This window comes from Montipora capricornis, chromosome 1, assembly GCF_036669925.1.
Source record: "Montipora capricornis isolate CH-2021 chromosome 1, ASM3666992v2, whole genome shotgun sequence".
Classification (NCBI taxonomy): Eukaryota; Metazoa; Cnidaria; class Anthozoa; order Scleractinia; family Acroporidae; genus Montipora; species Montipora capricornis.
Window position 1 is genome coordinate 21408864 of NC_090883.1, and position 15000 is coordinate 21423863.

General features: G+C 40.3%; 1 protein-coding gene across 1 annotated transcript in view; it reads right to left on the reverse strand.

The window, feature by feature from the left end:
- The window catches only part of LOC138023929 (uncharacterized), a 45174-nt gene that overhangs the window by 14366 nt on the left and 15808 nt on the right, over positions 1-15000 (reverse strand). Inside the window, exons 7-21 of the mRNA XM_068871041.1 lie at positions 14906-14960; positions 14651-14713; positions 14027-14094; positions 13302-13342; positions 12847-12968; positions 8757-8884; positions 8269-8303; positions 6877-7040; positions 5989-6137; positions 4933-4973; positions 4098-4416; positions 3655-3820; positions 2329-2463; positions 1097-1110; positions 883-927 (exon numbers count right to left, since the gene is read on the reverse strand). Of these exons, the coding sequence (XP_068727142.1) occupies positions 883-927; positions 1097-1110; positions 2329-2463; positions 3655-3820; positions 4098-4416; positions 4933-4973; positions 5989-6137; positions 6877-7040; positions 8269-8303; positions 8757-8884; positions 12847-12968; positions 13302-13342; positions 14027-14094; positions 14651-14713; positions 14906-14960 (1545 nt within the window). The remainder of the gene's footprint in view (positions 1-882; positions 928-1096; positions 1111-2328; positions 2464-3654; positions 3821-4097; positions 4417-4932; positions 4974-5988; positions 6138-6876; positions 7041-8268; positions 8304-8756; positions 8885-12846; positions 12969-13301; positions 13343-14026; positions 14095-14650; positions 14714-14905; positions 14961-15000) is intronic.

A 15000-nucleotide genomic window follows, 5' to 3' on the forward strand; every position in this document is an offset into this window, starting at 1 on the left:
GTATGAATGAGTATTACGCTTAAGAACGTAAATGCTCTGACGCATCTAGGTTTTACATTATTATTAAGCTGCGTTTGACTTATTTAAATACTTAATTTTGTTCCTGAAATATTTATATTATGAAAAGTAGGAAGGTGGGTACAAGTTAATGTTTGCATGATTCACTTTATCCTGTTGCCAATTTTCAACACAACCACTCCCATTTTTCTTCAGGTATTCTTACTTTCGTAATTTGTCTAACTTTGGACCATTGTCAAACACTGTTATAAGTGTGACAACCAGAGGTTTGTTAACTGTTTTAGCTGTTGAAACCATGAGTTCCTTGGTTCATTGGTAGGCAAATCTATATAAATATAAATATATAAAAATTATATTATATTATATATATTATATATATTTAGCAATTACTGAATGAGGCTGAGTAGGATATGAAGAATTCTGCAGGTCGAGGAGGGTGTTATCCAACAAGCGCCGTGTTTGTAGATCATGGTATAATGGGCTCATAACCCATGATGGCTTAGCCAATCAAAACTCTCGAATTGCATTATCCAATGGTCCAGTTTTTAATAATATTCTATATATTTATATTTATATTATATTATACTGTATTATATTACATTAAATTACATTATATTATATATTTAAATAATAATTATATAAAGTGCAAGTGGCTCAGTCTTCGCTGAGAGAAAATCAAAGATAAAACACCTTGTCCGTAACCTGTGTCTATATACTTCATCCACCCCACAAGGTCGTATTAGAGAGACAATTCTATAACGTCGGTCGCGTCACTACCGAAACGATGCAAAGTGGGAGAATAAACATTGCACAAAGGCAAAAGGTAAAAAAGTGACTCACAAGCATCAATCAATTTGTACTCACTCGTCAAATGGGATTGTCTCTGTTGACTTGGCATGTTTCGTTAACCTAAAATAACCACAAGGACGATAAATGAGGTAGTTTAATAAATTAAAAGGTGGAGACCCCGCGTGAATACAACGCAAAACAGCTATTAATATAAAACAACAGAGCAATCAACTTTAAAGCAAATCAGAATACCTTTGCGAAAAAAAAAAACAATAACAGCATGACATACCTTTGAATTTTAGACTGTTCACAAAAGAAAAAAATATTAACAAAAAATTAAAACCATTATTTAAAAAAAAAACAGTAAACAATGAAATAAAATAAAACACAACAAAAATACCTACAAAAGTAAAAGAGCAGCGCCAATGAAAGACTCTCTGATCTCTAAATGTGTAGGAAAACCTTGTATTGTTTTACTAGTTACGATTAGTCTTTCTCCCTTTGAGTACAAATGCTTGCTTGTATGAAATGAGTTGATAAACAGAAACTTAACACTGTCAGAAAAAGAACAAAGGCGACATTTCGAGCCTTTAGCGCTTCGTCAGAGCGAATCCAAGGAATGCTTTGGATTAAACAGGGATGTTGTGCCCCGTGTTTCTCTTTTAAAACACAACTGTAGTTGCAAAAGGACTATTTGAGTCGGTAGGAGAATATACCTCGAGCCAACGTGAGTGACCTGAAGGACTCTTTTGGAATTATACATGAGAGAAGATTTAACAGCTCGCGACACTCGAGCTCGCAACACTCGAGCTGATGGAGTTTTCAGATTTGCGAGTTGTCTTCAAGGCTTGTACCACACAAGTAGAGTAGACATTATTAATTAAATTGTTTAAGTCGAAAACACAAAGAATTCACTATTGAGACATCCCAATTAAGCACTTCCCTGCATCTATATCCAAGCTTCTGTTAGAGTCATGACATGATGATAATGATGATGATGATAATGATATTAATTATGAAAATTATTATCACCATCATCATAAGTAGTTATAGTGGTAGTAGTAGCGGTTTGGTGGTGATGGTGGTGGCAGTGGCAATGGTGGTAATGGTGGAAGTGGCAGCGGCAGTGGTGGTGGTGGTAGTTGTCGATGTCCTCTACGACGTTGTAGTCGTTGTCGTAGTAGTACAAGTAGCAGCAGCAACAGCAGAAGTACTGGCAACAGCAGTAGCAGTAGCAACGGCAGTAGCAGTAGTAGTAGCAGCAGCAGCAGCAGCAGTATCACTAGCACTCGCACCAAACCGTGTAAGAGATTTGAAAACATTAAAGAGTTTTAAAGCGTTTTGAGAGAAGACAAACATGATAATTAAACTACTAATTTTACGTTGAAATTACTACCGCGTATAAATAAAGTTAATTCATTCACTAGCAGTAGCACTAGCAGTAGGAAGAGCAACAGTTGTAGTGGAACTAAATTATTCATTAGGGAAGCTATATAATAGTAATCATACCACCCTGCTTACCGAATAGCAGAAAAGTGATATTTGTCCGCAGGTAGAATTAAATGGCATATCACGATCTGATACCACAGACGTGAGAGAGAACTGCTGAATGGAAGGAGTACTGTCCGAGGAAGAAAAGTCTTCATTGACCTGATCCTGGGAAAGCAAGAAAGTAGCGTGGTGTTACCATGTAAAACAGTGACCATCTTTCGACTTAATCATAAGGGGGAGATGCAATTACCAAACATTTATCTAGGATACGAAACTTAAAATAGAAAGAAAAACAACAACACACAAACAATTTTACTGAATTAAATTAAGGAACACCTGTTACATATAAGATTTCGTACCGGGATGGAATTTGATCGTCCGGGTGAAAGGAGTCTTGAGAAGGACTGTTGGCAGTGACTGACGTTTCAACAACCTGACTCGGCGAAAGTCATGACTTCAGAAGTCATCTTCAGAGTCACTTGACTCTGAAGATGGCTTCTGCTCAAGTTGTTGAAACGCCAACCACTGCCACCAGTCCTTTTCAGGACTCCTTTCATCAGGATGATCAAATTCCATCGACGTATGTAACTCTTGGGTTCAAACCAATTTCTGTAATAACATTTATAGGCAACATCAACGGATTTTTTTTCCACGCAGTTAAGACAAGGAAGTCCACATGCATAATTAATGCGCCAATTAAGGAATGGAAACTCTCCAGACAGGGTACATCATGGAAAGTCGGACTCCTTCTCCTTAGACCAGAATCGCCCGAAATAAGACTTAGGAACATATCACACTATATTCCACCTTAGTGTACTCGTCTTGGATACTCGACCAGTAAGTAACCTTTAGCTCCAGTCAAGGAAACTTATCACTTGAACTTTGAAACCTCCCCCACCCTCTACCAAATTAGTTTTCACAAATTTCGCCTTGCTATTATTTTGTGCGCCAGATTATCAACGATAAAAAATAGTTAAAAACACTGTTTAACGATTCACGTTTTCGGATGTTCACCCAACGACAAAACCCGACAGGTCTGCCGCCTCTGCAGTTTATGCTTCAAGGGTTACCAAAAAAATGACATTGGATATATCCAATAAGACACCATGATATCCACAAGGGACTCGCGCAACGTTATTAAGAGAATACTGATACCCTGTCAGCTTCTGTTCAACACGGAACGGTATCCCGAAGCTAACTCGATTCTGATTTTGCATGTGAGTCTTCTTAAGTCGTAAAAGTAAATGAGACTGTTTTAGGCTTGACGAGGATGAATGTGTATTACACACCGAACGCAGACACCTTAGCACTTTACATTGTAAAGTCAGACATATAGCACAAATAGAGGGCACGAACCTGAATTTTGAGATCCCCATAGTTTAACGTTGCCATGGCAATCATGGCACGATCTTTGGCGGGATGCACAGCCAATCGAAATGCCTCATGTGTGAGATCCGCAGCGGGCTTCCCTAATGTCACTCCATTATCATCCGGAAGCTTAAACTTGACTTCCTTGAATGTGCTGTGAAAACATAAATGGAACAGACATTTGTACCATTTCCCATGTTCCTAGTCCTCTCAGATTGCTTTTTCTTGAATGTGAAGAACAGAGAGCGCTTGAAAAAACACATTGGCAAACTGTAAAGAGCACGACGGAACAAACAGAAACCGCTTTGAGAACTTCATCAATGAAGATGGCAGAGGTAGAGGTCTCTTTCCCCCTTGCCCGCCAGTTGCTAGCGCTACTCGGTTAAGGTAGGCTGCGCCGCTCCATCAATATCTCTAAATAAAACTCCTACCCTGGTTTCGTATCCACTTCAAAAACAGCTGATTGTGGACGAGATGCAGGAGTTGGAGACGCCGCTCGTTTATTCGCACCACGAGCCACGCCCTTTCTCGAAGTACTCTTATCATTTGTGTTCATTCCATTCCACGTTTTACCACTTTTTTGCTTGTCAATTTTCGTTTTCCCTTCCGTCTTTGTCGAGGTTGTCTTTGATCCAAGCGCTGGGGAACCTGACTCTTCTTTCTCCGTTGATGGTTCTTCTTCTTCCTCTTCAAACACTTCAGTCTTCAGAAGCTGTCCGTGAAATGCCACGCTACAGAATGGGGTTGGAGCTGTAAGAAAAGACAACTAGAATTATTTTACGGGCGCGGGTTGTTGGATATGACATGATACGCGCAGAGTGGGTTATAATTATCTCGCATCCCACAAGTGCGCCCACAAATTATACTTACATAAAACCTTCTTGCTTTATTTTGCAGCAACAACAAATATCAGTAAGTGTACGGGACATTTACTGATATGTGCCGAGCATGGTATACTAGCTCATATACCGTTATGGCTAAGTTTCTCTTTTCCGCAGCTTAGATTGCTTTTAAGTAGAGAACATTTCTTTCGGAAGCACAAATTTAGCCGCCTGGGAAGCAGTTATGTCTTTGATGCGGTTTGAAGTATATTTTCTTTAGCCGCAAAGCGATATTGGCGTTAGTAACTATGCTTCTCTGTGCGACAAAACTGCGAAAAAGCTGTGAGCTTAAATGAAAACGCTTTCTCTTGAAGCTGGACCGTAACGTTTGATTTCTTTGCTTATGCGTTTGTTTGTTTGTTTGTTTGTTTTTTCAGCGTTTTACCTTTCTTACACACAGGTTTGTATATCCTCACATGCAAGTACCTATAGAGGAACAAAATTCAAACAAAACAAGTTAATTCCTATGATTATAACTGACAAGTGCCACCTCTTTCCCTTAAAAAACAAACCACCGGCCTTTAGCTAAACAAACAACTACAACAACAATTCCCACAAGGCTCCACTAATTATAAACAACTACACGAATCTTCTATAAGTCGTCTTCAATCGAATGGCCAGGTACCATGTTTGTTTATTATTAAAAGAAAAGGAAAAAGCGGACTCACAGCTTCCTTCACAACTGGAAAATTTGAGATGGCTCTGAATCCGCTGCACATAATGTTTTTTTTAAGCCTGCTGATCACTTTCCAACAATAGAAAAATTGGGGTCATCAAGTTCGTTTTTGAGGTCAAAGCCGCATTTAAAAGCGTGCATGTAATTAATTTTGGATACTTCCTTGTTGCTGTTGTCGCTATAATGAAGCCATCGCCGTTACGTGCAAAAGCGTTGCAGTACAATCCTTCTAATAACACAGTCTCTTGTGGATTGAGCCATCTAAGCAGTACAGCAAAATGCGAGTCATTCCAGCCTTTAACCAGCTTTAGTATAAATACACAGGCGCGCTCTCGTTGGCTCGCTATCTCGGATTATCAGCCGATAATCACCTCGACGGACAAAGTGGCTGCCAGTAGTCGTTTTGCCACTGTAAGTGAACATGATTTCGCGTTAAAATGTTTTTTTTTTTCTCTTTTTTGAAATAATCAACTGTGTATTTAACGGTGAATATTCACCTCGACTTCGTCTCGGTGAATATTCACCGATAATCACTTCGCCTCCGGCGAATAATTGTAAATTAATCCACATGTCATTTTGCTACATTTATAAACCGAGAGGATTCTTTGTTCTGTTTGTTTGCTTTCTCAAATTGTCACAAATAGGGCCAAATTGAGTAATGCTGACTGGCTGAGAAGGAAGGTATTTGTTCTTAATCACGAGGGTACTTTGAATAATCAAGAGTGCATGATTCTTTTATCCTGATTGGATAAGTCCTTCACGTACTTGTCATACTCTGGTTCGTGTGTCCAACATTCCTTGTCTATTTTGACAACAGCTGGAACTGGTATGACAGGCTTTTGGTCTCCATACTCTTTTTCTCTTTCCTCGGCCTCATCTTCATCCTTGTATTGGAAAAACCTTACAGTAGGAGCCTGAAAAGAAAAGGGATGAGCAAAGTCTCGCAAGAGCCAAAAGTGATACAAAGGAACCAATACCACAGGAAATAACCGTTACAGTCAAGTCAGCCTAAAGTATTTTCAAAGGAAGTGTAATCCGTAATAAAAGTGTTAGAATCGCCTATTTTTGTTTTCAAATTTCGCGGGCGCCACCATCTTGAATAATTGTGACGTGCTACGGTTGCCCTGTTGTTATTAGACAAAAGCTGTTTGTGTCAGAACAACAGAGCAACCGTAACACGTCACAATTATTCAAGATGGCTGCGCCCATGAAATTTGAAAGTGAAAATAAGCGATTTTACAAATTACTTTTCTTGATATAAACATTGTTTTAAAAACAAATTTCGAACAAATTTGTTTGTAAACATAATTTCCTTCGGTTTAACCTTATTCTGTAGTAAGAGTGGAGGTTCCTTTTAAGTGCCCTCATGCGCCAAAAACCTTTTCGACACATCACTGCCAGGTCAGTTACTTTACAGCTGAAAAAGAGTTCCGTGCCCTACTCTTTGTGAATTGTCCCACAGAGCTTATTAAAAAGGATTCTGTGATACATTTTAGTCCTTATTCCAGAAGACATGAAAGGTAAACCATCAGAGAAAAAAAATAATGATGGGCTTTCCGAAAACTTTTCCGAGAAACTTCACAAGGTCATCAAACTTGTTTCATTATACTCTTATTAATAGCATGCCCAAGGTAGCGAACAACTCTAACTCACAAGAGGACGGACGGCATAGGACTCGTCAGCAAACACCGCTTTCGATTTGATTTTCACCGGTTTGTCGAGAAACTTGGGAGCATGTTGCATCTGTTCTTCTTCCGAATCCTCGTCACTTGAAGCACCCACGAACTTGATGCGTGGTCGGGGAGTTTTCTGCGAATCTATTGAAGTTTAAAAAAAGTTTCAATTCATGTCATTAAAAAGGATATTTTCTTTCAATGGGCCATATATTCGTATTCTCCTGGAAGCACAAATGAAGGATAACGAGATACAACGTGTGCTTATGTGTCACGAATTGTCCCCTTACCTTCGTGAACTTTATTTTCGACCTTTAAAAATCACAGAATAGATGGCTCGAAACCATTATTTAGAAACACAGATGACAAGGACGTAAAGTATACAATTGCAGATGGACGAACAAAAGGATATAATGAGATCTTTAGCTTTCGTCCACTAACAAGACGGCGATGACGTAACTTCAAAAGCCACCTATTCTCGGCTTGCACTCACGTGGTCATAGTGGTGTACAAAACAAAAGCAAAATGTCGCTCGCGTTTTCCATTATAACAGGAAAAACTTTAAATAGCAATGACCACAACCAGGTTTTCTGAGCCCACGAGACTTAGCACCCCCAGCAAACCATTGTTTTAACGAAAACCGCTGGTCAGCAATCTGGTTCTTGTCATTGCTATCTAAGGTCTTCCTTAGCTTATAACAAAGCCAAATTCCCAGAAGACTTTTTCGCTATTGTTCAGTACATTAATATGGCCGCTATGACGTCAGGTGCAAGCCAAGGATTTAAACAGCTGACTGATCATTTACAATGAAGCTGTTCTGAATAAGACCTGAGTACCTAGGAACAAAATTGTGAACAGAATCAACCGAGCATTGCGGTATTGCATGATATTTCTCTTTTGATAACAACCAATGGTTCCCAGCCAGCACATCAATTTAGGAAAACAAATTAGCAGGTTATTCACCGGCCTTGGTCGGTGCATAAAGGAAAAAACTGTGCCGTCGGTCTCGAGTACGGCCCTCGGCCTGCAACATTGGGCCGTACTCGAGGCCTCGGACAAAGTTCTTTTCGTATAGGGAAGATATCTGTTTACAAACATTGCTTTTGTTATTCAAATGTGCCAACCACAGGAACAAAAGACCCTGTGGGGGGGGGGGGGGGGGGGGGGGTGTCCTAGGCCATTTGACGTGTGAATGGGCTAAACTCGTTGACCCCTGAGAGTATCACTTAATAGATTTTACTCAGTCTAAAGCTAGACGCTTTTACTCGTCAATGGGCGTTTGTTTACCTTTTTGGCAAAACTGCAACTTACTGTATTGTCTGTTAAGGTAATGTTATTTCCACGATTTTTCCCGAATTTAAATCCTACCTACCAGGCTTTTCGCTCAAGGGCAACCCCGCAGCTCCCCTGTAAAAAAGAGGGAAAAAATACAACATGATGAGAACAGTGTTGCACATTGCGTTGATTCAACCCTTACGGGTAAAGTGAAACGCTCCAATCTCGTTCTCGGAGTCTTCGTTCCCCTTGAAAATGGTTTCCTTACCGCTGGACCTGGAAAACGAAGACTCTGGGAACAAGATTGGAAACGCTCAAAAATGACGAAAACAACCATAAAAACATTTCAAAAGCCTTCGTTTTCCCCAATGCACACCAATGCGCTTTCGAAAGATTTACATCCTCTAACGGCGTCGTTTTTGAAAGCTTCCGTTGCCCCCCCCCCCCCCCCCCCCCCCCCACCTCGTCACTCAGCAATAAAAGTAGCGCGTGATGATGTTGTAGTGTGGATGAAAACGTATCAAAACGTCTGATTCAGTACCCCCATTGTTCACTCTAAACAACTATTTATATGTGTACACGTACTTCTCAGATGTCGAGCTGGGTTTTCCACGTTGTTTGGGAGTTGGACTTCGCTGCAGAACGCTTAGCTCCGCGTCACTGCCCTGGTCTTCACCTGAAAAAGGGTCTTGATCCTTGTCAACAACTGCAGGCTGGCAAAAAAATGGAGGAACAAGTTACAGTAATATGTTTCAACTTAAAGACTAAGTAACAAGTTCAAAAATGATTTCATATTATCTATGAAGGTAAGCAGCAGCCTGCTAAAAGATAAGCGATGGGCCTGCATCACGTCCCACTCTGACAATTTCCTTTCCACTGGTAAAAAGTAAAGTCTCTGCTTACGCGCCAGAAGACTCGTCAGGCCAGCACTTATCTCCGGTTTCATTAGCATGAAGCGACTAGGAGTATTTCTACTCTTCCCTAGATGGGATGCTAGTCCATTGCAGGGTTACCGCCAGCATTTCGCCGGTACCAATTTATACAACTGGGTGGAGAGAGGCACCGTGAAAGTAAAGTGTCTTGCCCAAGAACACAACACAATGTCCTCAGCCAAGACCCGAACCCGGAACACCCGATCCGGAGTCGAGCACTCTAACCATGAGGCCACCGCGCCAGCCACCTTGGCACTGGTAACTGAGCGCAATTTGCTTGCAGTTAGATTTTATTTCTATGTTGTGGCACACATCTGACGTCTATGCCATAACATAGTTTATAGCCATAACATAGTTTCTATGTTATGGCTATGGATCTGACGTCTTAACCGACGACCGTGCATGCGCTACGGCCTTTAGCAGGTATTTCCAGTCTATCTGCAGTGATCACGATTCCTCTTTTGGAGTTGAGGATGATCTCTTTACGCCTTTTTCTTCGGAGACCCAGGTCATAATACAAGTCTCCCTTCAAGATGTAGCATCCCTTCTACAATCTATGATTCTAAGAAAATCTATCGGACCTGATGGATTACCGAACATTATATTAAAGGAGTGTGCTAACAGCCTTGCACCTTGTATAACGACACTTAGTATCACCCAACTAGTGGACTAATGCAAATGCTGCATTTTAATTGGCTACGCTACTAGAGGGCTATCAGTAATAGTCCTCGAGTAGCGAAAAGCGTGACGCTTTCTTTCATTTTATTCCCAAATAAATATATTTTCAACTTGCATTTGCTAACTTTATTATTGCCTTTTCTGTGCGACTAGTTGGGTGATACTAAAACAATTAGACCCTTCGCCCTCAAGGACCATGGGTCAAAAGCCCATGAGGCGAATAGCCCATTCGGCTTCGCCTCATGGGCTATCGACTCGTAGGCCTTGCGGGCTACGGGTCTAATCAACTGTGGTTTGAGGCACGGGCTCTGCCCTACATTTACAACTTGCACAATCCCATAATACACCTCGATTACCTCCCAAAACTTTTGCATAACCATTGTTTGCAATTTCTCCTAGGACATGAAAATGTCCCAAGAGAAGTCGAAAACAATGCCTATGCAGATTTTTGGGGGGTAAAAGAGGTGTATTATGGGATTTGTGCAAGTAGTGAATAGTGGAAATTTGCTAATGTAACACCGATTCACAAAAAAAGGCAAACGAGACATGTTTCTAACTATAGGCCAATCTCTCGGTACCAGTAACATCGAAACTCCAGGAACGCCTAGTCGATCGCCACTCAACTGTTCTTTCACATTAGTGAACAGATTTATCCTTTCCAGCATGGATTCCTGAGAGGGAAATCTTGTGTATCGCAACTGCTTCAAGTTTTTCATGAAGTTGGAAAGGCATTGAATTCTGGCCTTGAAACTGATATTGTATACCTTCACTTTACGAAGGCATTTGATTCACTGTGCAATCAAAGGCTTCTATCCAAACCCAAATGGTTTGGAATTGACGGTCCTCTTCTGCGCTGGTTTGAAACCTATCTCACTGGTCTTATGCAGCGTGTTGTCCTAAAGGGTTCCTCCTCCAGCTCAAATGTTGTCAAATCCGGTGTTTCCCAAGGGTCCCTAATGGGTTCAAGTCTGTTCCTGATTTACATTAATGACATGCCTCAAGTATTTAATAATTGTAAATTAGCGATGTTTGCTGATGATTCAAAGTGCTTTAAAATCATCAAGAGTAACAATGACTTTCTTGACGTCCAACATGACCTGAATAGCTTGCAAAATTGGTCCACCGATAATGAGATTTTTTTTCCAACCATCTAAAGGTGTTAACTTCAGCATAACAAGAAAAAGACAAAGCTCCGAAAGGTTACATAGGTTAATGGATGAGAATCTTAAAATTGTCTCTTCCGCAAAAAACCTTGGCATCACTGTCTCCAAGGACTTGAAGTGGACTGCACACATTGCTCAAACAGTTGCAAAATCTAATAGAATGCTGGGATTTCTAAAAAGGAACCACTCGGGTGACCTCAAGAAGGATTCCCTGGAGCTGCTTTACAACTCCCTCGTGCGCTCTAACCTGTGCTGTGCTTCAGAGCTTTGTGCGCCACAATCTCCCATATTCATGCTGGAAGTACAAAATATCCAAAGGAGAGCTACATGTTTTATTTGCAAGAACTCTGAACTCTCATATAGGGACAGACTTTTGAACCTAAACCTCCTACCTATTAACTACTGGCTTGAATATCTTGATTTATCATTTTTCTACAAGTGTATTTATGGACTTATTGACATTAATCTAGATAACCTTGATCAATTTTGTAGTGGGCGTTCCCGTCGGGGATCTTCTGGGCTTTTCTCAATAACAAAACCGCTAATAATTTCCGCAACTCTTTTTTCATCCGAATAACTTATCTATACCTATCGCTATAAGATCGGAGGTTGAAATAGTACCTTTTAAGAAAAAGGTAAAATCGTCTTTTCTACAATAGACTAAGTTCAGTCTTCACTCAAGATGACATTCGTTCTTACAAATTAGTCTGTCCAAAGTGCTGCCGCACCACTAATGTTATATGTTGTTCTTGTTAACTTTCTTTTTTTCTGAATACTTCTTTCTTTTGGTTTCTCTTCTATTATTGGGGTTCCAGGGAATGGGTATCAAATCCTTTTAGGGGGATGGTCAGTTGGCGGGTTTACTTAGCTGAGGGGACCTAGTGTTCTATTGTATGCCCACCTGCCTGGTAAATAAATAAAAAATAAATAAATAAATTATCATATGGCCCGTACGGCCCCCGCGCGCGCTTTCATTGTAAAACTATTGGGAAAATCCCCGTTTGAGGGCCATACGGAAAAAGTCGCACGGCTCTACTTGGAAAACGTACTGCTCCGTGCGATGCGATTTTAGAGGATTTCGTCGCTTTTAAATAACGAAGTTATTTACAGCCGGAAAGCAAATGCAAACAACATATTAGATCAATTTTCTATGCAAACTTCATCTTCTGAGTGCTTATGAATAGTGTAAAGAGCCCATATGATAAAATGCTTTCTGAGTTTAGGTCGGGCCGGACTGGAAAATATGTGTGTTTCACCATGCCCTTTCCGAAAGGACTGTGTCTCATTCAGTAACAGAAAGCAGCGAGTTTTCCATGACTGGTGAATTACGATGGCGGTAAGGCCGTTAAAAGTATGAACCAAAAAATATGAAGTTTTTTTCTATTATCATGGGTTTCTTTGCTGTTGTTTGTTGTTGTTGTGGTGGTGGTGCTAGAAACACTGTAATATGAGCAACCAGCTCACTAGCTCGGCCCGTTGACAAGCACATTTGCCAACTTTATGCAAATAATGTGGCCACGTAAAAGCCAAATCGCCAGGTCCGGTTGTTCAAAAGCCGATTAACGCTAATCCCGGATTAAAAATGAACCAAGGAGTTTATTTCTCTATTCCCAAATGCTGTTCAACGCTGATATTCGGCAAAACTTTACATTAGAAGAAGTCAATCCTGAACAACAGAAAAAAGCAAAAGAAACTTTCACCAAAAAGTTGAAAACATGAAACAAACGTTTACGCTATCCTGGATTAAGTTAATCTGCTTTCGAACAACCGGGCCCAGGAGTATTTTAAAGGAGCACTATAGCCTTGATATTGTTTTGACTTGTTTGAAACTGCTTATCCGTAGCTGTACACCGATGACCTTTTTTTTAGAAGTATAACCAATACGTAATAAGTAAGCGTTACCGGTATGTCACCACTTGCTTCTCCTACAGACTCTCTTAAGATTCTCTTTGCTGTTGTATCTCGGCTCATGTTTCTCCGGCGTATGTGTTCCAGCTCCCGCTCATTTTTCTGCTTTTCTCGCTCTGTAGTTAAAATAGAACAATCTTAATGATCGACAGCAAATTTAAATAAGGCAAGTAGATGGGAAAAAAGTGATGACTTACGTGAAGCCGTACCGACCCGACGGAACTGAACAAGAGGAAGTCGGCTCTTTCTAACTGTTTTACCCTCAGGGGGAAGGGGGAAGGGGTAGGGAAAGGCCGGGTTACACGTAGGGTGAAAAGTGATATATCCCGGGGAATGAGCAATTGTTTGAATCGCTTGGAATCAACTATGCAACAAATTGCTAGACCCACAAAAAAGAAATTCAGTACTAAAAAAGTTCAATCCATGGAGAATAAAAATGACCATATTACCTGCTTCCTCGTCTGTACTTGTACCAGCAACATAAACTTCCCTACAGAAGAGTTAGAAAAAAACGTGACGAATAAAACTAACTCAGCCACAAAATTATTGTTTATGCGTCCAGATTACGGGTAATGAAGCAAGGTGGCAAAAGAGTAAAAGTCAACCTACTTGAAAACGCAAATACACGTGTTTTATAGGTGAAATGCGCACGTAGGACGGATAAGGAACTAGTTGCTTGGCAATGGGCGAAATCCCAATCCTGGGGCCCGTTTCTCGAAAGTCCCGAAACTTTTGGGCCCCTTTTCGGGTGTCTCAATTCTCTCTGTATCTTGAGGAAAGAGAGGTTTTAAGTCGTCAAACTTTACAATCATTTTACTCTTTGTTACATGTATCTTGAAACATGTGAAGAGACCAGCCTATCAAAATAACCGAATGGCAGCTCGTAAACGGATTTTCAGACCCGAAATGTTTCCAGGAGTTTCGAAAAACGGTGTCCCTAGGCAGGATTCCTTAAGAGTTCTAGCAGCTCTATGGGTAAAGCATCCAACCGGTGTTACGGAGATCGTAGTTTCGAATCCATGCTGCTTATAGAACTCTGATTTTCCTGCTTGAAAATGTTTTCATTGACAACAAAAACAAATAACGATAAAATAAAAATAAACAACATTTATAAGGCAGACCTCGCAAAAAAACAATGCACTAGGGAGGGAAGTCATGCAGAAAAGTCACTTACCCCGTCTTTACCTTTTCTTTAAAAGATTCAATCAGGAATTTCCAGCGGTAACCATGTGCCTTTGAAGTCTGGAAGAAAATCCGTCCCATTTTAAAAAAAGGTAACTTGCACATTATTTCTGGTTCTGTTGTTGTAAATTTAAGCTCCCTCTATCCAGAAGAAATACCATATATAGAGGATATTACACGGTGGCGAGAAGATATGAATTTTACGTTCGAGTGGCAAGAACAATATCTCACGAGTGAGCGAAGCGGACGAGTGAGATATTGTTCTTGCCACGAGAACATAAAATTCATATGTTCGAGCCAAGGTGTAATGTTCTTTTTATTATATCGAGACTAAATACTAAATGTTGAATATTTCCGATTTTATTGTGTTCGAAAGTAGTCAAGTTTTACAAATACAGCTGGGCTTCATAAAAAAGGCGGAATCGTGACGTCATTGAACGATACGACACTCACAAAGGTGACATACGGAAAATACGCCACTCGGGTCCCGGATGAAGTGGCGTATGGAATCTACGAGTGGTTTACTTCCCAGTAAAACACTCTCCTCCATATAATGAAAAGCAATATGTCACCATACACATACCCAAAAAATAATATTATACACAATTGTACGTACCATCATTTTAGAGAACAGCTTCTCCCAATTCAACACTTTTCTCTCTTGAGCAAGCCTTTCACTCTGTGGCGAAAGTCAAAGGTTAAATTCGTGGATGTCACAGTACAAGAATAACAACTAGAAAATAAAATATTCACTAAAGTATATTCACTCCTCTGTTAGTAACAGAAGAGTATATGTTGTGGACACGTTATACGACTGCATGTTAATTTTTTTGTTACAAGTCTAACAAAACTACGAATCAAAGAAAATTACCTGAATTCCAACCAATACTAGCTTCTGTAAAGCTACATTGAGCTGCCTTTGCTTGCTTTTGAAAGAAACAAAAGCAACAACAAATCAGATTACCC